Below are 27,478 nucleotides of genomic sequence, written 5' to 3'. Positions count from 1 at the left end.
TCAGAATCTAAAGTGAAAACAAGCAGTGGAATGAAATTTTGAAGAATAAACACCTACCAGAATCTCACATTTCCTCAGGACAGCATCATTGGTCTTATTCCGTCTCTACAGGACACGACCGTTTGGCAGTTCACTTCCACAGAATGTTACTCTGTCTATATTGTTCATTATGTCAAATTCAGAAAATAATGAATGAAGATTATCTTTCCAAGTGTCAAGCCATCACGAAGAATGATGCTGATAGTTATCCTTAACTAGAAAAGTGTGAAAAGTACTATTGGGATGCAAGACAGTAAATGGAGAACATCCAAAGTCAAGAGCATTAGTGAACGACAATAACAACATCACAACTTGGGGAATAAATTGTGTGAGAGGAAGTGTTAAGTTAGAAAAACCTGTCGAAGAGTGAAGAAACCAAAAATGTTAGTTTTCGACTGGAGAATTTCCCTGCCAAATAACTTTGCTGTGCTGAACATGTGTTTGGGATGATTCAATGCAAAGGGCTGTGAAGTTATTAAAGTTAAACCATATAAAATAATGACCCAATGGTCATTAAAAGATTTGTAAGTGGGTTCTAAATAATGTGCAGGATGGAGATAAAACTACAGCAAGTGATGCAAGATTTCCTAGCACAGAAAATTCAGGATCTACTCTCAAAGACCCCACAGAATAGTGAAAGAGCATTCTTAATTTCCCCCCTGTAGTCCACATGACAAATTTGTTCATTCATTATACTGATACTTTGTCACAAGCAGGAGGGGGTGACCCAATTTTATATCAACACTTATTCTGATTCTTTGGTCATCCAGAAGTTTATATCTTAATTCTTCCTGGATTCGGTATAATTTCACACATTATTTGTCATGAAAGAGGTAAAAAGGAAGCCTTTGGAAACCTAGGAATAATTTTTGCCATACTAGCAATTGGTTTATTAGGATTTGTAGTATGAGCACACCATATATTTACCGTAGGAGAAGTTTCCTTGATAGGTCCAAGAATAATGGACTTGAAAATCTGTCCTCAACTATAATTGGGATGAATGTTCATGCTATTTTCTCATGTATTCCCTTCAGGTTGGAAGTGTGACAGCACCCAGGAAAATAATAGACATGGATGTTGTTTCTCCAGAAGGTCTGGACTCCACACTGCAATCCCTCCAGCGGGACTCTCGCAAAGCAAAGCAACTTTTGTTAGAAATTGAGAGGGTGAGTATGACTGCTTTCAACATAGTTCCATTCTGGTCGAATTCAGTGAGATTTGCAGTGGACAAAATGGCTGTGGAACAGATTTTCTTGAGCTACTTCGGTTTTCTCCATCATTTTTGTTTCATTGTTGACCTGTTTATGTTGTGTGATATTATTCGTGAATAACTTTTGTACTCATAGTTTAAAAAAGGGATGTTAAACAAATAACAGTTACATCTGTCATAGAAAAGTCTTTATACAGTAGTTTGTTAAAATATTATTATTGGAATAGGAAACATATTATATATATATACATATATATATATATATATATATATATATATATATTTATGTTATTAAATAAATTATATTATCCTTAGGGGTGATTTAATCAAACTACAGTAGAATTCCTCGTATCCGACAACTGTGGGACAAAGCCAGTGCCGGATAACTGATTTTGCTGGATAAATAATTGGAAAATACGTTTATAGGTTATGTAAAGACATATTGTACTGCATAAACATTTTTTCCAAGTTGAAATTTGGTCATTTTCATGTAGATATTTAAAAATAAAGTTTTGAAATACATACAATGTTTATTTTTAGTACTGAATATGATAATGTACGTTCATCAGTTCATTTATTATTGTAATACATATTAGTGTAAAAAATTCTAAACATTTTCGTAACCTTATGACAATTTTAAATAGCGGCAATGTGATGTGAAGAACAGTGTATCAACATTGCAACTATGAAGATGAAGTAGCACTCGATGATTTGAAATTCTTTAACATATCTCTAATGTATGCTTGTTTATATATACTATCTCTCACTCGAATGAAACTTTTACGCGCTTTAGGAACAGAGTATTTCTCACTTTCCTATTTAGACTCATCCAACACTCCTTCGAAACGGGCGAGTTCAAGCTCATTTTTTGCAAGACCCAAGTGACAGCTTACCGATACTATCTGCTCTACTCCAATGGTATAACGAGGTTTTCTGTCTATGTTTCACATGTGAACAATGTAAAGAGTAAACAATATGCGGTATGTGCTATCAATGAAAATCACTCACATCTTTCTGTGACTCTTTCCTTTCACATGAATGACTTTTTTTTTTAGCCTAGCCAAAAGTGCCGTTGTTTTGGTACTTCAGATTATTTGGGTGCCTGATAGAAGGGATTTTACTGTACTATTACTGCTTTGAAGTTAATAATGTATATTACTTCTCCATTCTGTAAGGCATTTGAAAACGAGAATAACGTCATAATACACACATTCAGTTCTATGCAAGCAGCTGAGGTTTGGGCTATGTTCACTGATTGTACTGTTTGGTGCATTTGATTGTTCATTATTCTTGTATTCAAAACTAAAGTGATGGTTGATGAAGGAAGTTGCAATCTACAATCTATCATGGATAGATTCATAGTATAAGAGAATGACTTTTATGACGGGCTCTTGTTGAACCATGAAAATAATAATAATAATAATGATACAGTAGGACCCTTTTTAACGAATCTCTGAGGAATTACTTTTTTTTTCTTAAAAGGGAGTTTACATAAAATGGGAAGGAAAGGTTAAAATAACTAGTACTAACATGTGTTATATACCAAACATTATAATCATTTAATTAGGCCTACAATTATTATTTACAATAAATTTCATTATATTTTCTAACTTTTCAAATAGTAACAATGCTACAACTTAGTTAAGCTCCTTGTTATTGTTACTTCTATTGAACACTTTTTTCTCTACTAAGTTATCTGAGCTACAAGAAGATCTAATATTTTCTATAAAAGATGTATTATTGATTTGCCTGCAGTTATACCTGTTGCTCCTGCAAGTTGAGGACTCTACGAGTTCGGTGCCTGAAGTGAAGGAGTCTGTAACAGAAGACAAGTCAGATCTGTTGCACAAGATTGTCACCTCGCTGCTCGTAGAGGACAAACTGACAAGTTTCATGTGCGTCCACAAAGGAAAGGTAACATTGTCATGACTTGTAAACAAATATTTTTTCTGCTATATAATAAATTACGAACTCAGTGTAGTCCATTTCATTATCTTCTTTGGGAACTACTGGTAAGGTTGCAAACATTTTTTTTGAAGAAAATACAGGAGATTAAGAAATCAAAATTCACATATGAAATTGACAAATTATTCCATTTAGCTACTAAAAAACAACTTTATTCTGCACTTCAGCAGCTAAGCTTATTAATTAAGAGTGAGACAAATTTTGTCTCGTGTAATAGTTGAAGTCAACTGCAGTTTTCAGCTCTGATTTGATTAGATGTGTCATGCTCCTGTTTCGAATATCTGTTCAAGTGTTCATGAGATGAAACATCCTCTTTGTATGAGCATTACTACTTGGTATGCTTAGAACAAAACTAGCCAGTTTTTCCAAATTTATAACATTAACATGGTTTGATATTAAACTGGTGAACACCTAAAACCCATTCTTGGCAAGCATTACTTCTATGAAGACTGCATATTTCATTGCATCTCTTGAACAACAAAACTCATCATATAAACAATCATCATTCACAGCAAAATCAAATGTTTAGAATAATAATTTTTTACATTATGCAAAAATATGGGAGAAAAATGCTCGAAGAGAAGGAAAATATTGGAGCCAGGAGACTGTTGAAAATTGGAGGCAAATACGGGAGATTCTGGGAAATATTGGAAGGTTGGCAACCCTAACCACTAGGCACTTCATCACGAGCTAAAGTCGCAGGTTCGATTCCCAATCAGGTCATGGATGTTCTCCATTGATCTAATCCTTAAAGCTACACCAATGTCCCTGATGTTCACTCTGGTTCTAACAAATGAGTACTAGAGGTGTTTCTATGGGGGTAAAGGTGACCAGTACGTAGGACTGACATCCTTATTGCCAATTATTGTAACATTCCACTGTCCTCAGGGCCTTTTGGGATAGCTTTGAACATAGATGAAGATAAAATATAATTGTGCAGACTGTCACGTCAGTCCAGATTTGGAATTTGTACTTTCTCAACATACGAGTACGAAATATAGAGAAAGTGTCGAGCTGGTGCACAAAATCTTTGTAGAGATTTTTCAGCCCTGATGCCGAAAAGTAATTCTTGGTATACCATTCATCTGTCTGTCATCTTCTGTTACACTATCCTTTTCTTTTTTCTAGATGGCTTAATTTGACTTGTTGTGCTCTATATTTATAAGAATTAAACAGACAACCCACGGCTAAATACAAAAACGACACGAAATAAGGAAATGTATAGAGAGAGATAGTATTGTGATGCTGCAAAAATCTCTTTTGAGTCTGTAATGGAGAGAGACGTTTTCAACATCTTTGATACCAGTAAGGTATTGATAAGAATAAAACTGTATAGATCATGTCTTCAGAAGATTTGTGTTAGAGAAATTAATTATTTACATAATATCATACCTCTTGATACAGCAATACTTTTAGAGTTTATGGACTTGTGTTTTAACCACCTCCAAGAATTGACGTAATCCTGTTACGGAGATAGAGCAGAAAGCAACATAAGGTCACTGCTTATTTTGCTATAGTGTATGTGGCTCTATTACAGTGATTGCGCTCATTTTATTTGACAAAAGTTTTGTAAAATAAAAAGTTTTATTAGTTATGTCTTTACATGTGATGAAAGTACAGGTGGAACAGTAGATAGACAATATGTCTTCAGGAATGTATGTTTTCCAGTAATTAATAATTATCTACAGCTGCCACAGTGGTCTAGTGGCTAAACCACTGGACTTATAATCCTGTGGATCCGGGTTCGACCCCCAGCATCCCCCAATTTATAACTTGTGTTGAGCAAATCAGTGATCCAGGTAACACAGATTTTCTCTGAGAGCCCCTGTTTCCCTTTGGCATCCCAACAAATCTCCATCATCTGATTGCGGGTATAGCATAGACCAGCCTTCTGTGATGCACCTTGAGCAATGACTCTTGGTAAATTGTTCTATGCAGCTGGCTTCATATGAGTGAATGACAGTCAAATATCCGCAATTTAGTAAAAAAAAAAAAAAAAAAAAAAAAAACATAATAATTATTTACAGAATGAAACTTCATCAGTTGCTACCATAAAGGATCTTTTGTACATGATAAAGTTAAGGCACTAGTGGTGCAGGAAGAACTTACGGTCGTAAATGGAGGAGAGCCTATTTGGGCATGCTAAGAAATAAATTGAAGACATTATTACAAAAACAGCCCTAGTCATTTTTAATGAAATTGAGTTAAGGACACATTTGCTACTATTTCAAAATAATGTTTATAGACTCCAAAAACGACTCATATCAGTTGCAATTGCCACAAGGATAAACACAGTTGTACGGAAACAGCTGACGTGTTGTTCTATTTATTTTTATTATTCTCCTGAAAAATAGCAATTTTGACAAGGGTTGTTTTTGTAATAATGTCCTCAATTTTTTATTGAGTTTCATTAACCTTTTTCTATAGTACACTGCAGTAGAAGAGATAATCATATTTGACAACAGCAATGTTTTTATTCTACATAAACACAGGGATCCCAAAAAGTGATCGAAAATAATTTGCTATTTTGAATGTTGGAAGCTGTTACTGTTGCGCGTGTTGCCGCACCTCCTGGCAGAAAGTGAGGACGAGGGGAGTCATCTGGTTCAAATCTGGAGCACGATATTTCGCAGCATAGTGACGATCATAAAGCGGGACCAAGCCAGCGATGAGTCATTGTTGCCTCGCTTCTACCCACACCTTAAGACGTGGCTGAGTCGTGCCAAATTCCCTTCACTTTTGGAGGTGGCTCACAGCCTGAGTCCTGGCTCGAGGGACTCATCCAGGAATACGTCACCCATCACACCTGTGCCACCTGCCAAGAATGCACTTGTATACGCATTAGGAAACAAGGTAACATAAAATGCAAATATCGTATTTTGTATTTCAGCCATGAGTTAAGATTTGATTTTTCTGTTGTCACAACTAATCTTCATTTCATACATAGTCAACAAACATAATGCGAAATCCTTCTGCGTCTCAGCTTCTGATTGGTCATATGTTTGCACATGCATCGACACGTTTGGAGCTATGACAGATGGCATGATAGAAGTCTAATTATTTTAAACTAATAACGTAACATAAAGCAACGAATGCACGCAGGAGTTTTACAGGTATGTATTTACATTACGGAGTGTCCACCTCAAGTAACAGACTATTTCTTTAGAAAAATTTACCCTTATAATATAATATTGGGAAGTAAGAAAGCGAATAACTTCACTGTTAACTCTTCAGCACTAGATACATACATACCCTTATGATATTTGAGCTCTCATCTATCAGCAACTGACCCAGCCGTTATAGCTACACTGATACCTATGTCATACCGTATTCTATACAGTACAAGAAGTTATTTAGAAACTGACTGACCACCTTTTCCATCTCGGTGTTTGGATTAGTAAGTGGTGACGTAGCTATAGGTAAATTACACAGCCTCCTTGTTATCGCGCCTCAGAGGCGAATTACATAGTCCAATATGGTGATGATGATTAATGGAGCACTGGTGGAATACTAGTAGGAGAAATGGGAGTATCTCATAAAAACCAACTAAGCACTTTCTTTGTCCACTACAAATTGCAATGGAGTCACTGGGTTTCGAACCCAGGTTGTTGCACTGGTGCTGCTTACTGTGCTTCGAAGTTTGGATGTTGTATTGATAGACATAATCGATAAAAATCACTTGAGATATTTGATTATGCATGTTACGTTTTGTGTAGTTATATATTATGATGATATATGTAGTTGATAATATCATACACCTTATTAATAAGTTAATATGTTGAGTTTTGCACAATATTTAACTAGAATCAATTTAACACGAAACTAAAAACGAAAATACGAATATGTATACAACATCAAAAATGACTTCTTGTTCGGCATACCAGGTAAAATAGGAACAGGAGTATATTCAGCACTCTTATTCCATTACATAATAGTAGTGTATAACAAATCCTATTCAGTACAGGAACAGAAGTCATACTTTTTGCTCCAGAATAACTCATACTCAGACCAAGCAAGTTGAGCATTGTTGTCACTCTGGTAGATTCAAGAACAGGAATACAGTCACTAGAATAACTACTGGAAGAAAAAGAAAAAATTGTCCAAAAACTGTATATTAAAAATTCACATATTGGCATACTGGCAAATGACACTCCAAACACACTACCAACAAATGAAACCAGATTTAATTGCTAACACAAAATACTGAGCCACCAAACACTCTCAGTAATGTCAAAAACGAAAGTAAAAGCACAAATACTTCTAAAATGCGCTCAAGAATTACTCTGACACTTCAGCATTATGTTACGTCATTTACAGTAAAGTTTTGTAAAATTAGGTTACAATACAATCGCAATAAATACAGATCTCATATTTTATCACTGTGCAACATTACAATTGCGGTGAAGACTCGAGGAGATGGGAAGAAAGTTGTAATGCTTTTCAGTATGTTGACGCCCATCTTGTAAGATAAGCCACTTGAAATTTAATGGCCACTGACCGGTAGAGATATAATCTGAGATCTGTATAACTGCCATAATTGCCAACTGTTAGGCTGCTAGCACTGTATGGTTGACATCCTAAGCTGAAGATAGTATTATGTAATTCGGTTGTGGTATGACTGACTAATCAGGACAGTTTTATTTTCTAACCTTTGCTTCCAAAAGATATGAGGGTCAGAAAGTAATGCCTCCTATTTTTTTTTTCTCATTAAATAAGTTGGTAATGTGAAAAATTTGAATTTGACGCGATTTCTCAAACCTTCTTCTACAGTCCAATGCAGTAATAGCTACCTAAGTCAACAGATGGCAGCAGTGCATCAGTTTAGAAAATGGCTGATATCGACGCATGTATAAGACAGTGTGCTACTGAATGCTGAAGGTAAAATGCCCTTTTGCATTCATGAGAAGCTGAAGAAGGTTTATGGAGATGCAACAGTGGATGTCAGCACTGTTAGACAATGGGTTCGTTGCTGTACAGAAACTGAAGGGTAAATACCATTGGCTGATGAAAAGCGAAGTGGCTGGCCAGCGACTGCAGTGACTCCACGCAACATCCGTTGACTAGACGAAATCATTCAATATGACCGCCGGGTAACAAGAGATGAATTGTGTCGCATGCTCTCCATCAGTGAAGACAGTGCGATGGCCCTTATTGATAAACTGGCCTACTCTAAAGTTTGTGCACGCTGGTACCAAAAATGTTGACCAACCAGAATAAAGAGGCAAGGAAAACAATAGCCTCTGATCTATGCAGCACTTCAATTTGGAGGGGAAGGAGTTCTTGGCAAAAACTGTGACTGGAGATGAGACTTGGTTTAATTTTTTTGAACCTGAATCCAAGAAGCAGTGGATGGAATGGCACCATACAACATCGCAGAAGAAGAAAAAATTAAAAATTTTGTGATCTGCAAGGAAAGTTATGGCGACAGTCTTTTGAGATGTGAAATGTGTGATTATGGTTATTGTTTGGAGCAGGTGGCGCACAATAAATTCTGTTCAATATGTCGAAACCCTCAAGAAGCTTAAAGCACGTCTTTGGCGAGTTCGTCCATCAAAAGCTATGACAGATATTCTTTTGCACAACAATGCAAGACCACACCCAGTCAATACACCACTGGCGAGATCGTAAAAATTGGTTTGGAAGTGTTGCCTCATTCACCATACAGCCTTGATCTAGCACCATCAGACTTCCATCTGTTTAGTCCACTAAAGGAAACTCACCATGGGCATCACTTTGAAGATGAGGAGAACCTGAAAAATTCCGTGTGCCAATGACTCAGGGAGAAGGACCATAATTTTTACCACAATGGAATACATTATCTTGTTTCAAGGTGGACAAAAACTGTGGAAAAAAGACGGAGATTATATTGAAAAGTGGCAAATTAATCGTGAATATTGTGGCTGTTATGCTATGTAAATTTCATTTAATTTTCTTGCAAATTAAAAGAAAAAGAAATAGGAGGCATTACATTCTGACCGACCCTCATACATGCATGACCTTCTTGAATGTTATATACAAGAACTAATAAGTTGTCATACTGACAGATCTCAACAGAATGTTGATTGATGTTGATGAAACAGTACATATTTTAACGAGCCATTAGAAAATTGGTTGTTAACTGAACATATATTAAGCAAATGTGATATCTTAGAAATACTAAGACATCAAGTTTTGGGTTCAGGGGGAATAGACCTAGAAGGTAATTAAAGGGGTAAAACATATGATATTACATCATCTTAATTATACTCGGCCCCACCGTGAGTCAGATAAATGCAATGAGAGCCCCTATGTACTTATAACTGAATTTATCTTTCTGGAGACAGTAATAATCTGCAATCTTGATTTATTATGTTGATGTTGATCAATTTGAAGGGTACCAGTAATCCATAATAATATTTAATCTGGAAAATCTTACATTAAGGCCGAAAATATACATGTTAATGTAGAGAGTAAATTCATGGCAGACATTGTACTTGTGTAAAATGTGTAATATGGGAACATGTGCAGTTTTCATAGAATTTTTTCTTGCAGTTTGGAATTTCGTCATTGGCTGTAATGATGGAACATGGAGAGAGGCTGTATCCAACACTTGAAGAGAAGCAGTGCAATGAGTGGACGTCTTTTATTACAAGTCTAGTGGAAGCACTGGGATCAGTTCCGTCGACCAGTTCTCTTCCGACACCCATAGAGCCTATGGACGCCGTGTTGCTTAACCAGCACTTGGGACGTTGCAGTAGCTTGCATATTGAGAAGTATGCTGTGTTAGAACGTGTTTTTACAGGACCTCAGAAGGTTGAAGTAGAAAATAAAGAAAACAAGGCACACTCATAAAGAAAGTGGTAAACAGTGGTGCCATAATTGGCAAAATAACTTCGGTTGTTGCTATTATGATTGTTATAAAACTACATCTTTTGAGAAAGAAAAACTTAAACCTTTCTGAAATACTGTAGTTTTGTTAATGCAAGTGATGGAAAAAAAAAAATCTTCAAAATATTTTACTGTGCTTTCTCCAAACTTGGAACCTCTAGTGGTGAAAGATAAGTTACATTAGCTTCAGTAATAGTCATAAATGCTTCCTGCTTGGTTTTTGTTACGTTTTTATGTAATTCGTTAAAAGAGGTTACATGTTTAAAGAAGGCATGTCATAAATATTTTGCTGTACCAAAGTTCAGGTTTTTTCTGATAAGGAGAAAGCATTTAACTATTTCTTTTTCCAAGCTGTGAACTGAATTTGAAACGTGAAACAAAAATGTGTATGCTCTAAGAAAGAGCTTAAAATTAAAATGGGTTATCAATAGTCCGTGCCAAGCTTTATTTTGATTTTATGCTCCCCTTTACTTTCTTTTTCTCTTATCATTGTGAAGACAAGGAACAGGGCCTTAAAAAGAATTTAACAAATAATCCTTTATGAAAAAGAAGACTTTTAAAATAACTACAGTAATGGTTATTATTTTATTTATTGCATCAGCATGAACTACCGAAGTGAACAAGAAGAATCAATTTTAAGTTTGTACTCAAGATACAGTAGGATTAAAACCACATATATAAAAAGACCCTAAAAACCTCAACTTTTAATTTCTAATTTTGTTTTCCTTTTGCCATCTTTCCATTGCTATATTACAAGGAGAGTATTTTACAATATCTTACTCTAGAAGAAGATGCTTACTCTAATTTCATTGCATCACTTTTCAGTAAATCATTTACTGTGCTGCTTTAAAGTTCCACACATTTTTTGATAATGTACTGTGAAAGGAGTAATTGAGCCTTAACTATATAGTATGTAAGGAGAATACGGCCTCAGAATTTCTCTCCGTTGTTTGCATTATTCTAAAGTGTCTCTCAACATTAAGTGTGCTGACAACTGCAGCTGATAGCCTAGATGCGATATTCAACTATGCACAATTATGCAGATTGTAAACAGTGAATTGCTGGCTGTACTCAGATAATTTTATTTTTAAGAAAGATGTCTTTATCTATGAAGCATGCTACCTATAAGCATATTTTAATTGGCATTCAGCTCCAAAGTACTCTATTCTTTGGATATGTCATATATAATATACACTTTTTTTTTTTTTTTCAGAATGTTAACACATCGGGGAATTTGGTATATCATATCTTACAATTGTAACTTGAATTTCTTTGCTACGAAGATACAGTGTAGAACATTTAATAAAGAAGAATCTTTTTTGTTTTGCAGATATTTGTTAATTGAAATGAACTACACTGTATTAAGTTACAATTTTTCAATATGTCTTCTATTTTAAATTTTTTCTCTATCTCTTTCTGTCTTTGGAATTCGATTATGAACATTTCAACAAGAACAGATGTTTTGTTTTTCACGATACATTTTCTCTCATGATTTTGGTTTTGAAATTAATTAAATCATTTTTTTCCTCATCAGTATGTATATGTGTTAACTTTTTTGCAACGTACTGTGATGTAATGTTATGCAAAGAGAAGAAAGATATTGTGTACAAAATTTGTAAGACTTGTTTTCATAGATGTTCCACAATTATATTGAATTGTATATAAAATATGTTATCTGGAACTCTATTGACTCATTAGAAAGGTTTTGGACTGAGGCATTGTGAATAAAACATTTCATTAATCATGCTTGCTTTGTGAAAACCTTTATATTTCCCTTGTCATCCTTATCATCAGCTAGTGCATAGTAAGTTCTAGGCATTTCAGCATTTCTTAATGATGTAATGATTTAAATCACAATTTTTTTTAAAGAAATACTTTATTTAAATCACATGTCTTTTATTTTGACATTAGAGAAAATGTGATGATGTAGAAAATTAGTTCCTAGATTTTCGGGGAAATACATATTTTCAGCTTCCCTAGTACCGGAAAAGTGGTTCTGGGTATACTGTCTGTCTTTCTGTATACAACCATTTTTTGTAACTGTTGATTGGATTTTGTTCATACAGTAGGGTGACAAACTCTCGTATTTTCCAGGAATTCCCATGTTTTAAATAATTTTTTCGGATCCTCTCAGCTCTCATATTAATTTCCTAATCCTCCTGTATTTTTCTTTATCAATTATGATCAGTAGTTTTTAATGTATCTAATGAATTCCGTCAAATATATTTACACATAAACTGACATTAATATTGATAGTTCAATAAATATGTATAACATTGAATTTTACAGCTTGTAACATATTAATTTAGACTCGAAAACAAGGTTTGAAAGTGAATTAATGAAATTCTATTTTTTTTTTTTCTGTAACTACTATACATGTGTGGTTAAGAGTTTTTTCTTTCAGTTTGCATACTAAGATAAAAAAAATGACTGTCCTGCAGCACCCTGTTAACGAATATAAACAAGTTAAACTTATGAAACATGCATATTTTTCAATATTGTACTCAATGGTGTGACCTGAATGATATTTGTATTATAATTAAATTGGTAGTTCTATAGTACAAATACAAATCATTCCATTAATGAATTCTGCCTTCATACTCCAAAAAATAGCGCTAAAATTTGCCGTGACACAGTCTCTCGTACTTTCGTGATCAGAAGTTAGCATTCAGTATGCGGGAATTATACCCATGGAATATAATAGTTTGACGTGAAATGTCTATGTTTGAGGAGTAAATGAGAAAGTTGTAATGATTTGACATGACATGCCATGATTTGTCATAACTTTAAGATGAACAGTGTCTTGTGGTTTTCCACGCAGTTTATCTTACTCCATTCTCTATTAAAATTTAATGGGACTAAAGACTTTTCACAGCCACTGGCGTGGCTCAGTCGGTTAAGGTGCTTGCCTGCCGATCTGAAGTTGCGCTCGGGCGCTGATTCAATCCCCGCTTGGGCTGATTACCTGGTTGGGTTTTTTCCGAAGTTTTCCCCAACCATAAAGTGAATGCCAGGTAATCTATGGCGAATCCTTGGCCTCATCTCGCCAAATACCATCTCACTATCACCAATCTCATTGACGCTAAATAACCTCGTAGTTGATACAGCGTCGTTAAATAACCAACTAAAAAAAAAAAAACTTTTCACATGATAGTCTTATGGAAATCTTTTTCTAGTGGTGGGTATTTGCATTCACCAAAATGTCCTTATCTATTGGGTAATGCACTGTTCTTTTAGTCACCATTAGGCATTGCCCTTGGTGAACATGGAAGGCGAACTACATAGAACAATATGGTAATGATTAATGAAGCAATTGTGAAATGCCAGTAGGGAAAATGGGAGTACCCCATGAAGAACAACCACTACAAATTCCAGTTGGACCTGCCAGGATACGAATCCAGACAGCCAACATGGAAAGCTAATGCTCTTGGCTAATGGTGCTCTGTGATGCAAATATTGGTTATATCAACTATGTATATACATGGATCAATTACTAGGTTATTTAGCATCAGTAGGCAAACATGTCTGCTGCCTGGGCTATGTCTATGGCCTCGACTCTTGCCTGACTGGCATTAAGTTTGTGGTAACTGATTTTTGTATTTTAATTTATAGCCTAATCAAGTTGACCGTCGTATAAGTTATGGTGCAAATTTGACATTACATGGACGTTCATTATGTTTGCAAAATCGAATTCCATCTGTAGGTGTATGGATTTGTTAGTAAGTTGTCAATGGGGCATTTTGTGATTTTTTATAGGTTCGATACCAAGCTTGCTTTACGTAAAGCAAATCTTGTTATTGTATTAATATATTTCTAGTAAGAAGGTTGAAAGTTACTGAAAGAGATAGAAAGATCTAAGCCAAAAAAGAAAAAAACCGATATAGGCTGTATTGGAGACAAAGCCACACGTTTTATGCGTGAATATGTCGCTCATATAATAGCTGTTAAGGAACACGTCAGTAGTGACAATCTCCATCTTTTTTTTTTTTTTTTTTTTTTAGCTATCCTGAAAACGCAGTAGGGCTATAGCTTCACTGTGCTGGAACTCCTGGGAGTAATCATGTAAGTATTCAGAGAGTAGGCCTAAACATGTCAGTTGTATAGTAACCATCGTGCTTTATCGTTTGCTACAGTTGCTTATATGCCCGCTCCAATTTGTGTTCCATATGTCTCTATAGTTTTTTGTCCGACTATTTATTATACAAGTCTTGAAACCATATACAGTAGATTTAATCTCCCAACTGGTTGCTTGCCAGGAGGGGGAGATTCTAGTGATGAGGTGCCATCTTATAGCTTCTGGACTAGCTCTGGAAAACTGGAAAAATCACGTCAACAGAATGAGTAATAACAGATTTCCAAATGCAGTTTTAAATTATAGACAGAGAGGAAAAAGATCCATTGGCAGACCTCAAAAGAGATTGCAGAAAACAAGACTGTAACAGGCCACTCGGCCTAATACTTGTCAGGATGATGATAATGATGATGATGCCTTGACATTGTGAATTTTCTCTCTTCACTCGTGAATTTTTTTCAATTTAACTTGTCGACTGCTAAATGTTGCACAATTGAGATTGTAGCTTGGTTCGTTACAAATAGTTTGACACCAGTGCAAACGTTCTAACACTTCGCCTTCTCGAGTTACACTGCCTCGGCTGCCGCGCGACTCGCCAATTGTGACTCAATTTTTCTCTTCCCGCGTATCGCTCTGCTGCGGCGCGACGTCACATTCTTAGTCATAAGATGGCCAACAATGGACAAGTTTATAGTATATAAATGTACGTTTAACTTGAGTTTAATATAGCAATTCCTTTGTTTTTTTTTTTAGAACTCTGAACATGTATTTATATTAGGCGATTGTCATGATGCCCATGATAGACCATGAACCATGTGACTCCAATTCGCGCTATAGCCTGCTCCAACTCGAGATCACGTTGTTGGATACACTGGTCTGTCGATCGCCTTTTACTTCACTGGAATTTGTCGTGTAATTTAGAAATTAAGGCGCGACAAAACTCGCTTGAAAATGCGTTGGTCGACTTTCTGGGATAACATCCTAATACTGGACCGAACTCATTGACGTATTCACATCAAAAAGATTACAATCAATAACACAAATGGCCCGCATAGTGAAAAGTTTGACGACCCTTGAACTAAATGATCCATAACAATCAAATGTCACAAAATGTTAAAACATTTCAACGCAAAATATTGTGTACTAAATAGAATGTAATATGTTAACACAAATAATTCTCTGCGAGTATTTTTGCATATCAATTAACATAAACAGGAGAAAGAATCTCTCATTCAAGTCGTGCCAGTCGTGCGAATTCATCTTACAAGGTTGGCCAACTCTTACGTTGCCAACTTCGCGCTTTTGTTGGGTCCACCTTGTGTTCTGTCGTTCTATGTGGGTGGTGCTGTGTGGTGCAGTTTTGAAATAATCTGTGTAACTTTCGTAACGGATGGATGTGTTCCAAAAATAGTGGTGTTAAAGTGTAATGGTGTACAGAAGAACGGTGACGGATTTGTTAACTTAATTACTATATAAAGTAAGTTTTATTATACACTATTTATATTCATAAATACGGATCATTATCATCCTGTCCTCTTGCAAACAAACCCACTTTCCTTTTAAAAGTGTATTGTTATATGTCCTTGTTTGGGAAACTTTAGATTTTTACATTTAGAATCACGTAATTATAATGAATTGTTCGTAGCTGTTTTTAGCATTTTATTCATTATTTATAATTGACAAAACAAAAGTTCTGGAACTGTACCTAACCTCACTTTCTTGTTTAATTAATTTCTCGCAGCATGATAATGTGTTTTTTATAGTTGCGGAGTTAAATATGTGTTTTTCACGAATTACGCTGTTTTATAGTTGCATAATACCCAAAGATTTCATTTTGTAACGTCTTACATGTACTTTGTAACTTCACTGTTATGTTTTTGTTTTGTAACTTGTAGGAATAGTTCAGGATCCTCTTGATCCTGACAATGTATGAAGAAGTTAAAAAGAAGAAGAAAAAGAAACGATAGTGAGGTGCAAATATTCATCTTGTGACAATGTCACGTCAAGATAAAAGCAAGTCTGGAGGTTTTGTAAGTACCGAAGTTCATCATTTTAATGGGAAGCTTATGTTATGGTGCATGTAATTAGCTTATTTATGTTCAAGTAGGGGACTTCTAGATGAAAGTATTGTACCGTGGCTTACAGCTTTTAAGAGCTTCACTATAATATGAGCATTTTTATATTTTAGACTATCCTCAGAATTAATATTATTATAGGCCTGAGTGATAAGGAAATTTAACCCATAAAGAACGTACGTGATAAGGTTAGTGGGTTAGTTGAGGGGATTATTTAAATGATATGACATCATACCTTTCCATCTTATCTTTAAAATTACCCATCTCAGTTTTTCTCTTGTAGCGAATAAAGTATAAGAAAGTACTGGTACACATTTCATTTAGGCCCTGAAATTGAAATAGGCCTACCCTGTAGGTCTAGGTAGGTAGTGTTAATAAGTTCTCATTTTTGCGGTTATGGTTTAGATGGTTGAAAAGAGTGAATTTCAGTACACACAGGTAGTTCTTTCACACATTATTGGCCAAAAACATGCAGACCGTTCGTACTATTATTCTTTTAATGTCATGTTTTATTTAACGACGCTCGCAACTTCAGAGGTTATATCAGCGTCGCCGGATGTGCCGGAATTTTGTCCCGCAGGAGTTCTTTTACATGCCAGTAAATCTACTGACATGAGCCTGTCGCATTTAAGCACACTTAAATGCCATCGACCTAGCCCGGGATCGAACCCGCAACCTGGGGATAGAAGGCCAGCGCTATACCAACTCGCCAACCAGATCGACCTATTATTCTTTAATGGCACTGTGGGTTAACCGTAATTTGCACATCTTAGTGGTAACGTCTGATCGTGGAGATCGTGTTTGTTTATTTTACCCTCCGCTGGCGTGTATTTCCGTAAATATTGCGAGTTAAATGTTAGATTACGTTAAAAGAGAGGATAGGTAAGTGACATGATACCGAAGAATGTGACAAGGTAGAGTGGTTTGGGTGAGGGGATAGGTGACAGGAGACCGAGGATTGTGACGAGGTTAGAGTGGGTTAGACCGTTAGAGGAGGGTACTGTATAGGTATAGCTAAGTGACAGGAGACCAAGTACTGTTCATTTAACATTACGGATGTCGCTACTGTCTTCCCTCATCTGACGATAGTTGGTGCCGCTGAAGTAAACAAATACTATTTAAAAAACCAAAATGCTCGATACCTAGTAATGGTTTGGGCTGGTGTATGTTTGGTCAAAATTTGTTTGCATTTCATAAACTACGAGGAAGGCGTACACATAATTATGATGATGTTATAGATCAGATTTCTTTCTCGATTTCCAGGCTAATCATTTGAAGCTGGAGAATGTTTTATTGTAACGAGACAATATTGTTATTATGCTAGAAAGAGATGTTCTTACTTTTCCTGATATTGCAATTTTGTCCACAATTTTAGCACATGTTTGTGCACAAGACAATCTCGACTTTATATTTATACTGCAGTTCAGCATATGATTAAGCCTATAGCGTCTAAAATATAGATGCTTCATTGTTAAAATGTTTATTCTCTCAATAGCTATTTTTTTTCTGAAAGAAAGTGCCCGTTAAAATGAAAGCGCATTTGTTTCTAAGCAGTATTTTATTTATTCTGTTTTTTTTTTTTTGTACATTGTATATAGTAAGTATCGATTTAAATATTTTCATGGAAATACTGTACTTTTTGAAGGTGTGCCTATACAACTGTCTGAACTACTGGGAAGGATGGTGCAATGAAGTGGTTCCCAGTGCTATTGAATTGTTCTGGTTAAAAAAGATTATTAACTATGGAGAAATAAAAACGTAATGGAAGAGAAAATGAAAATCCTCTTTGAAAACCCACTCCAGAAACTTCTTTGTTGCTACATTTCGACTGTGACTATGACTTTCTAATTCTGGTTTCCAATGTCGAAAGCCGACACTAATAATTCGGCTGTGTGCTTCTCATTCAGGGACAGGATGTGACTTCCGACTTAATTTCTCTTCCGGAGGAAGCATTATTAAGGATTTTTATTCTCTTTAAAAATCCATTGCCTTTAGCTGCATTTGAGCTCATGTACATTGGATTCACTGGTGTGAACAATGAATTTTAATATAAGATATTGTAAAATTTCATTTTACATAATAGTTACTGTACAAAGCAGATAAGAAGAAAATAGTTTAGGCCTGGAATTGGTGGTGAACAAAATCTGTACTTGGTGGTAGGTTTTCGCGGGGTACTTCCGTTTCCCCTACCGATATTTCACCTTTATTCTATTAATTATGTTTTGCTATGCAGTTCGCCTCTCAGAGTGTACCGAGGGCAACTCCTACAGTAGCAAAAATAATCACAACTTCGGCTAGTTGTTCATAGATGGAGACTCCTAGGTGAATAAAGGAAAGTCCAGTACCCGCGAATGAATAGGAAGAGAAACATTTGAAAGGCACGCGAAATTGGGTCTAAGAGGTAGTGTCTCTGTGAGCTCCAAACGTGTTAGTCACTTGTCTCACTCTGGTTTTGCCGTCCCACATACAGTAATTAAAGGCACATTATTAGAGAATTTTGATGAGAAAAGCGGAAAATGAATGTAACCCAATGGCTACCACATGAGGGGTGGGGAGAGAACGGAGCACGACAGAACTGCAGCAGGGCCCACCATTGGAATAAAAAAACATATGAGTACCTACTTTCGTTGTATGAATTAAATGCAAACAAAATCATTATAGCCCTATACAACTAAATTAAAAATAATTAGTAACGCATTATGTGAATTGTTTCCAAAACAATTGAATTAAAATTATAATGTTCTTAAGATTTACATAATAAAATGTGCTGAAAAAAAGTTATATATTCTGTATATAAGGCAATTTATCTGCAGTTGTTGTTTAGTTAACTGTTCGAAGACAGGTTTGAACCTCATAAGTGACACCAATAAGGCATCACTAATGAGACAAGTCAGGAGATAATGGGATATCTGCACTTATTTAGTGTTAATATCAAACTACAGAGGTTATTAAACAGCTGTGGAATTAAAATTTGTCACTGAAATATTCGGGGAAAACCAGTTCCTGCCGCTATATAAACTATAAATCTCACAGAATTTTCAAGAGTCGAAGATATAGGCCTACCTCTGTTGATAAGTTTCCAGCAAACTGTTAGATCTTTCTATAGGAAAGGGAAAATAAGTTTCGAATTTTAATAGGTGATATCCTTAAACAGACCATATGTTAACAGATTCCTTCCACTTTTGTTGACAAGTTGCTTGGCAACGCATGAGTGTGAACATACGAACAGGAAGCCCGGGAATTGGTGCGCATTGTAAACAGTTGAAAGTGTGGAGGAACTAGAGCGTCCATTGCAAACGAAACAATACAGATTTGCAGGCTTTGGAAATGCTGATAATATCAAACTTACTTACGTACGTGGGGGCATTTGCAAGAGGTTGAAATTTAGAGACGCAATCATTCTTTCCCTTACGTTAGCTGTTTAAGGTTTTTTACTTTTTTTCTGGAGTGTTGCAAAGAGAACGTATCGTATCGTTGTAAATTTAATGTAGCCCAGTCAGTGGCGGTGCGTCCTATGCGTTCAGTGGTTCAGAGAACCCCCAGGAAAAACAATTTAATTGTTTAAATAAATTTATTTATAATTTACACTATCATTCTTTGTTTCTTGCTCATCTTTAATAAGTCTACTTGCGGCTCAGATGTATTTTTGTCGTATGAAAACCTATGAACCGCAATGATCGAATACCTACATGCTTGTAAGCTTTCGAAGTTCAATTTCTCCTCTGAACCTCGCCAAGCCAGCTTTTGGACTTGCGTGCGGGGCGAGAGGCAAGGGGAAATGCTGCATGGCAAACGTGTGGTTGCGCTGGTGTTTGGACCAGCGCAGCTGTAGTCACGTGCTCGCGAGACAGCCGACACGCGAAAGACTTCGTGATGCAAACGGAAGTTCTAATCTGTAGCTGAGATCACGCTTTTAGCACGTGTACGTGTGTGTTATTGATTGTTGTTTTTATTAATGGTTTCTTACAATCCTTTAAATGACCATTTAGTCTTTCTTGGTGTTTTAGTATTAATATATTCATCTGTGAGTGTCACTAGTGTTCGTTTCCAAAGAAAATGAATAGTGATCAAGATCTTTTACAAACAAATTTTTCAGTTTTAATCTTGGAAGATTAGTGTAAAATAAAGAAGCTTGGAAGGCCGTTACCTCAACTCGATTTAAAGCAAGCACAAACAAGCCGAGGTAAAACATTTTGCAGGGCTTTCAATGTAAAAAAAATATGAAAGAAACAGCTGGATTTGCGGTTGTGAATCTACAAATAAATTATTTTGTTTTCCATGTCTGCTGTTTGCTAAGGGTAAAGATACGAGCTGGACATGCACTGATGTGTCAGATTTAAGACATTTGACACAGAAAATTAAGAAGCACGAGGAATCTATTGCTCATAAGAATGCTTGCCTAGATTTATCAGTCTTTGGAAGAATAGAAATTAAGCAACAGCTTAGTTCAGCTTTCAGGCAGAATATTGAAAGACAAAATGATAACGTAAGAAAAAATCGCTATGTTCTTTCAAAGATAATTGATCATTAGGGGCTGGATGTTGATGATCTAAAAATCTACCTAAAATGATCAATAAAATGCCCTTAAAATATTGGAAAAATGACATAAAATTAAACGAAAATGACATTTAAATATTATTCAAAGTAGCCTACTCCACCACACCTTCTTAAAAATAAGTCACCTTGTTTCAATCAGTCCTGCAAATCTCGGAGATAAGAGACAATTTCCTGGAATTTGACTGAGATAGAGAAGAGGGCATGCAACAAAATGAAGGTTTTAAGGGAAGATTATAGATTTTAATGAGGGTTTGCAATGTTTTTCAATCAAGGGTGGTCCATGTCAATGCCTTCATTCTCCATCTCCTCCTCCTTCCGCTCTTCACTTTTGTTGCCAGACCTTCCAGATGAGGGAGTGTGAATGACAAAACAAATTGTGAGCACAGCGTGCATTCTTGTAATCTTTGTGTTAAAAATACTACCACGGTACATCCCTTTTGAACCAAATTGGGGACACAACATCCTGTTGTCCAGAAAGGTGAAAGTTTCCTCCCTTCCAAATGTAAATTCTAAAGACACCCTCGTACCAACAAAAGAACAGTAGCGGACAAAGCCCTCACTTAAACTAAGCTGTTGTCAAGCATTTTATATTACTTCTGTTGTGTGAGGTGATGCCTTTATTAGAATGAGGGATGGAATTTAGATTTTATTCCAAACTATGAAACTCAAACTTCACTGTTATTCACTTATTCAATAGGTAATTACTACTGATTTCTTTGCTTAGAAAAAGATTTAACAGGCATATCTGTGAAGAAAAAAGTAAAATTCATTCCAAATGATCTAAAAGTTATTCAAAGTATTAAAAATGACCAAAAACTGTCGAAAAAAAAATAAAAATGACCTATTAGTTCAAAAACGTTGATTCATTCATAGTGTTCTGCACAAGGGCAGGTCTTTTACTGCAAACCCAGTTTCCTCTAGTCTTTCCTATTTCCTCTTTGTCTCCGCATATGATCCATATTGTATTTCTTGGGAAAGGTAAATGCAGTAGCTTCCCGTTGCTCTCCGCACACCACTCTCTTTTGCATCTTAAAAGACCCCAGGGGGCCCCAGCGTTGAGGTGAGGAGAATGGATTTGACTAATTAGGCCCTCCAGACATCACCGAAATTCACTGCAAGGGGTTAAATATCAGTTCAAAAACGTTAAAATGTAATATAAGAAATTAATTTTCTACATTGATATTAACATAGAAAGGATTTTTATATTAATAGGCATCATCCTAATGTGAAAAATATGATAACTTTTCATCAACATCCGCCCCCTATTGATCATCATCATCATCATCATCATCATCATCATCATCATTTTAAGGCAACTTAAAAGAAAGGAACTGTAGTATTTTTTTAATGTTTCAGGAATGAGATATTGTTTAAATTGTTGGAAAACTATGTTATATCATAAAAGTAGTGAATCCCCGAGCCCCTACCACGCCGTAGCGGAGAAGTGAGAAATATGTTCCCAAATTGAAGCAGCATAAATTTGCCATTTGTTTGGTAGAAAACGCGCGAGATGTCGAAACCGCTATTTGAATACGTGTATTGCGCATCCTAAAGCTAAATGTTTTTGTGTAAAGGAACAATACTTCCTTTGCGAGATACCTTTAATACCGTGTTTCTGCTGTCAGCAGAGTTCTAGGTTTTCTGCGAGGGAAATCGGAATATCAGAAGCTAACTTAAGACATTAGTCTTATCAACATTTTACCATAAAATTTATAGCAGTTTTCTGCAAAGTAGTGTTTGCGTGCTTTTTAATGTAATAGGCCTATTCGCCTCCGTGATAAAGTACAAAGGACACAGTGCAGTGAACACTATATTTTTTTCTTTTATTAACCACGAATATGTTTTAACCATTTGCTAATAAGTTAACTTTGCAACCGTTACTGCAACAGTTTCACTATCTGACAATGAATCCATGTTTAAATATAGTTCACTAAATTTTAAAACACAGCAATTGTATGTGTCTGTTGTTAGTGTAAAATACGATATCAAAACGCTATCTTTTTTGCCACTCAACGCACTCAAAGTACACAATATTTAATAATTGTGAGAGCAGCGACCAGGGACCGAAACGGATTAATCAACAATGCGGTAGAACTAGGAGAAGTAGGTATTATTTTGCGAGTTTAGTTGCCTTACGGCAATCAGCTGGGCTACCTCACAGACTTACTAAATATCCGTGGTAACTTCTATGTTTACAATGTTACCATTTGAATCAATATATAGGCCAAAATAAAAATATCGGATAATAGGAAATACCGACATAATTTGTTTAAATAATAATCTGTAAAATCGGGATTTTTGTCAATCCCGACTCGCTTTAATCGGGACTCAACCAGGAAATTGGGAGAATCCCGCCTAAATTGGGATACCCGGAAAGCCTGGCTGTCAGACTTGTATCATTTTCGTAGGAACTCTGAATGTGAATATTCTTAACCACGGTTAATAAAAGAATTAATGTCAACTTTTAAATTCAATCTATAGGTTAAACTGCTGCATGAAGTCAAAAAGCATTATTATTATTATTATTATTATTATTATTATTATTATTATTATTAGTAGTAGTAGTAGTAGTAGTAGTAGTAGTAGTAGTAGTAGTAGTAACAGCAGCAGCAGTAGTAGCATAAGAAAATATTTAATTAATTGGTAACTAAGATAAGAATTACTTTCAATCAGTTATATTAACAAAATTTTATAACTTAAGCAGTTTCTGTAGCTTTAAATTCGGTGAATAATTTTATTCATGTATGCACTGAAAAAAGAACTGTTTGAAGAAAATGAATGATATGGAGTAGATGAAGGACAATAACAATGTATATGGTAATAGCATAGTTTGAAAGGTAAAAACTATCTTCGAAAAGAGTTTAACACACTGAATGATTCATTGTAGGGTAGAAAATCTCTCTGCGGATTGCACCTGTCCACTTTCGGTTAAGAGAATCTTTACTCAGAGCAAACTTGAAGTTTAAAGAGTCACATGACAAGTACAATAATTTGTCTTCTATAAAATAATATGGAGAAAAAATCGTCTTAGAAATGACGGATTAACTAATCAGTGAAATATAACATTCCTTCCTACTTTATCTTTACACCCGTGTGCATTACTGCAATTAAAAGCAGCGCACGAAAGAACTGTACTTATTCAGCTCTAACAAACAAATGGCCGCCCGCCGGCTGTTCAATTTGGGAGCATAACACTAGCGCCAGTGAGCGGTCTAGTGGTTATTTAGTAAGTCTATGTGAATCCCTTGCCATTTTAGGCACGAACCGCCACTGAGCCCAGTATAGTATAGTAATGTTTGTGAGAAAAGTAGCAATAGTGCTTTCATTTGGATTGAACGGCAACTGTTTCGTGAACTACTTTAGTAAATACATTTGTACAACGGTTTATATTCGTCTATTAAAAATATTTGATTGCTAGAATAGGATACACTCCACCCTTTTCTCCTCGTTAAGGAAAGGATAATAGGCATTTGGAATTACTTGATTTCATTTCTCTTCATGTTTTTGTGCTTATTAAACACACACTATTTTCTTTTTCTGTAATGACATGCCACAGACAGTTCTCAAAAAAAAAAAAAAAAAAAAAAAACTAGACGACTCTTGGTTGTCGAAAGTTAAAAGTTCTACAGCGCGGTTCACGCGATATCGACGTAGACAGAAAGACATCTGGTCGTGCATGCGTAGATATATTTTCATCCTACTCCAAAGTACACACCAGTGAAAAATGTTATCAGTTATTTGTCTATTTCTGATGAAGGTCTGTTTTTACGTCCTTTATCGTTTACCTTTTATGAAAGTTTGAAATACTATACCGTGTAACACGAAAGTCAATCGCCAAAGAGGGAGAACAATATTAATTTTGAAATGAAAAATGTAAGTATACTCATGGAAAAGACAACAAGGAACATTGTAAGGACTACGACAAAGACAAGGTTAAAGATCAGGATCACGATAACATTTTAGAAGGAACACGACAAACACCACGACAAGGGTTATGATAAATATCACGAGATGAGCCACGATAAGGATTACAAGAACCAGAACCACGAAAAGGGCAATTAGAAAGAGAAGAAGGACCACGATAATATACTACGACAAGAAATACGACAAACACCACGACAAGAATTACAATAAATACCACTACATGGACCTCGATAAGGATTACGACAAGGACCAGGACCATGAAAAGGACTATTAGAAATACAACAAGGACAACGATAAGGACCACAACAAATATATCAACGACCTTCATAAGGACCACGAAAAGGACAAAGATATTAACGACAAGGACCACAATAAGGATCACGACATGAACCACGGTAAGGAAAAGGATAAGGATCACAACATGGGCTACTACAAGAGGCACGATAAGGACTACGACAGAGACCACGGTAAGGATCACGATATGAAACACGACAAGCTTCAAAATAAGAATCACAAGGACCTCAATATGGACCACGATAAGGATCATGTCAAGAACCATGATAAGGTTCACGACAAGGTCGACGATAAGGATCACAACGTGGACCACGGTAAGGATTACGGCGTGAACCGCGACAAGCATCATGACGAGGATCACGATAAGGACGCCGACTTGGGTCACGTTAAGGATCACATATATGGACCACGACAAAGATCACGATAAGAATCGCGACATGGATAACGACAAACAAAACAATGATCACGGTAGGATCCATGACATGGATCACGATAAGGACTTCGACCACGGTGACCACGATAAGGACCGTCACAAAGGCAACAAGGATCATTATAAGATCTATGGCAACGATCACGATAAGGATCACGACATGGATCATGATAAGGATCACAAGTACCAAGACACGGATCATGACAAGGACTACGACAAGGACCATGATTTACGTCGTGATAGGTATATCGTGGTTCTTGTCATTGACCTTGTCGTAGTTCTTATCGTGGTCTTTGTTGTCTTTGTCAGGGCCCTTATGCTTATCCTTGTTGTCTTTCTCGTGGTCCTTACTGTGATCCTTGTCTTTATCATGGTTCTTATCGCGACGATTGTTGTCTTTATTATGGTCCTTATTTTCTTTGTCAGGGTCGTTATCGTGGTCTCATTCATTATCGTGATCCTTATCGTGGATCATTTCGTGGTCCTTATCGTGATCTTTGTTGTGGTGCTTGTCGCAACTCATGTTGTGATCCTTGTCGTCGTCCTCGTCTATGTCCTTGCCGTGATCATGCTCCTACAATTGTCATTTCAAATAATAATGTATTTCCCCTTTGAAAGTGAATATTGTTTCACACGGTAGATAATGTCCTCAAAGCGGGGTCTTACTGTACGGCAATCTGACCGATCACAGATTTACTCAGGATATTTTCTACCGAGCCATGAATGTAGCACAGGAATGAATGAACTGGACTCGTACTTCGACAGTGCGTCCGAGCGTGGGTTCGATTTCCGCTAGAACTGATTACCTGTTTGTATTTTTTTTAATTTCCCTCAACTATCAAGTAAATGTCAAGTAATACATTTGCGAGTCCTTTGGATCCATCTTACTAAGTACGACCTACTATTTGGCTATTACCAATGCAATGACGCTAGTTGATTATTTAGTTGATACAGCGTCGTTAAATAATCGATTAAAATTTCTTTGTGTATTGTTTCTGGAATTACATTTGTGAAGAGCATGCGTTTGTAACAATATACATAGGCCTGTAGTATTCAGTTTCCATGTTAGGAGTCGTCATTGAGTCATGGCTGTCGTGCAGCCCGCATCTGACAATGTTATCTGCTTCCATTCTCGCCCTGGCCGGTATCGGCGCGTCGCTTCGTGTTGTTGCTACACTTGTCAAACGCGTGTGCTCCCGAGCTTCAAGAGGGAAACATGATTATCTAATTTTTTTTCTCCTTCGTCGCTGCAAAAACGGTTGCCTCACAGTTGTTCATGCCTGTTACAGCACGACCGAACCGATCTGTTGGTTCAACAGTCAATTCATATGCAGTCAATTTGGTCCAGTCCATTACAGTTTGTCATTTGGTCAGTTAGTTGGTCTGTAAGAAAAATGTAGGCTTAGGTGAGTTGATCACTCTATTTGGTTGGTCGGTCTAGTCCTTGGCTTAATTTATTAATGCTTTAGTTCATTACCCCTGTAACACTCTATGCATTTATTTGTACCTTATCGCAATAAATAAATAAATAAATAAATAAATAAATAAATAAATAAATAAATAAATAAATAAATAATTTTAGACCAGTTAGCTAATTCTTGTCCTTTTCTTCATCGTTGTGATAACCATTTCATCATTATCATCATTAAATGCATTTATTAGACCATAGGTCTATTCCATCTCCAATAATTTGCTAGTCATTCGACAGCTCATTCGCGGACGTGTCGCCCTGGGTAGCGTAGTCGGTATGGCGCTGGCCTTCTGTGCTCGAGATTGCGGGTTCGATACCGGCCCAGGTCGATGGCATTTAAGTGTGTTTAAATGCGACAGGCTCATGTCGGTAGATTTACTGGCATGTAAAAGAACTCCTGCGGGACAAAATTCCGGCATACCGGCGACGCTGATATAACCTCTGCGGTTGCGAGCGTCGTTAAATAAACCATAACTTTCTTTTTTTTCGCGGACGTCCTATGTTCTCCTTCTTTATTTACGTAATTAGAATTAAACAGTATTTTGCAGACAGTTTGGCTGTGTCACTGGCTAAG

At 36.1% G+C, this 27,478-nt stretch overlaps 2 protein-coding genes and 1 long non-coding RNA gene across 5 annotated transcripts in view; 2 read left to right on the top strand and 1 right to left on the bottom strand.

The window, feature by feature from the left end:
• Positions 1-11,825, top strand: part of Patr-1 (Protein associated with topo II related - 1) — a 36,638-nt gene extending 24,813 nt beyond the window's left edge. For all 3 annotated transcript variants that reach the window (XM_069835364.1, XM_069835362.1, XM_069835363.1), the window contains 4 exons: positions 1,074-1,205; positions 3,005-3,163; positions 5,756-6,067; positions 9,746-11,825. In XM_069835364.1, coding sequence (XP_069691465.1) covers positions 1,074-1,205; positions 3,005-3,163; positions 5,756-6,067; positions 9,746-10,045 — 903 coding nt within the window. In that variant the 3' untranslated portion in view covers positions 10,046-11,825. The remainder of the gene's footprint in view (positions 1-1,073; positions 1,206-3,004; positions 3,164-5,755; positions 6,068-9,745) is intronic.
• LOC138706272 (uncharacterized) overlaps positions 755-27,478 on the bottom strand; it is a 37,689-nt gene continuing 10,965 nt past the window's right edge. Inside the window, exon 3 of the long non-coding RNA XR_011333943.1 lies at positions 755-14,396. This is a non-coding gene — a long non-coding RNA (uncharacterized lncRNA). The remainder of the gene's footprint in view (positions 14,397-27,478) is intronic.
• dia (diaphanous related formin 1) overlaps positions 14,899-27,478 on the top strand; it is a 126,737-nt gene continuing 114,157 nt past the window's right edge. Inside the window, exons 1-2 of the mRNA XM_069835358.1 lie at positions 14,899-15,630; positions 16,049-16,183. Of these exons, the coding sequence (XP_069691459.1) occupies positions 16,148-16,183 (36 nt within the window). The 5' untranslated portion in view covers positions 14,899-15,630; positions 16,049-16,147. The remainder of the gene's footprint in view (positions 15,631-16,048; positions 16,184-27,478) is intronic.

Source organism: Periplaneta americana, chromosome 9 (genome assembly GCF_040183065.1).
Source record: "Periplaneta americana isolate PAMFEO1 chromosome 9, P.americana_PAMFEO1_priV1, whole genome shotgun sequence".
Lineage (NCBI taxonomy): Eukaryota > Metazoa > Arthropoda > Insecta > Blattodea > Blattidae > Periplaneta > Periplaneta americana.
Note: the sequence above shows the minus strand (reverse complement) of the source record. Positions and strands in the feature narration are given on the sequence as shown.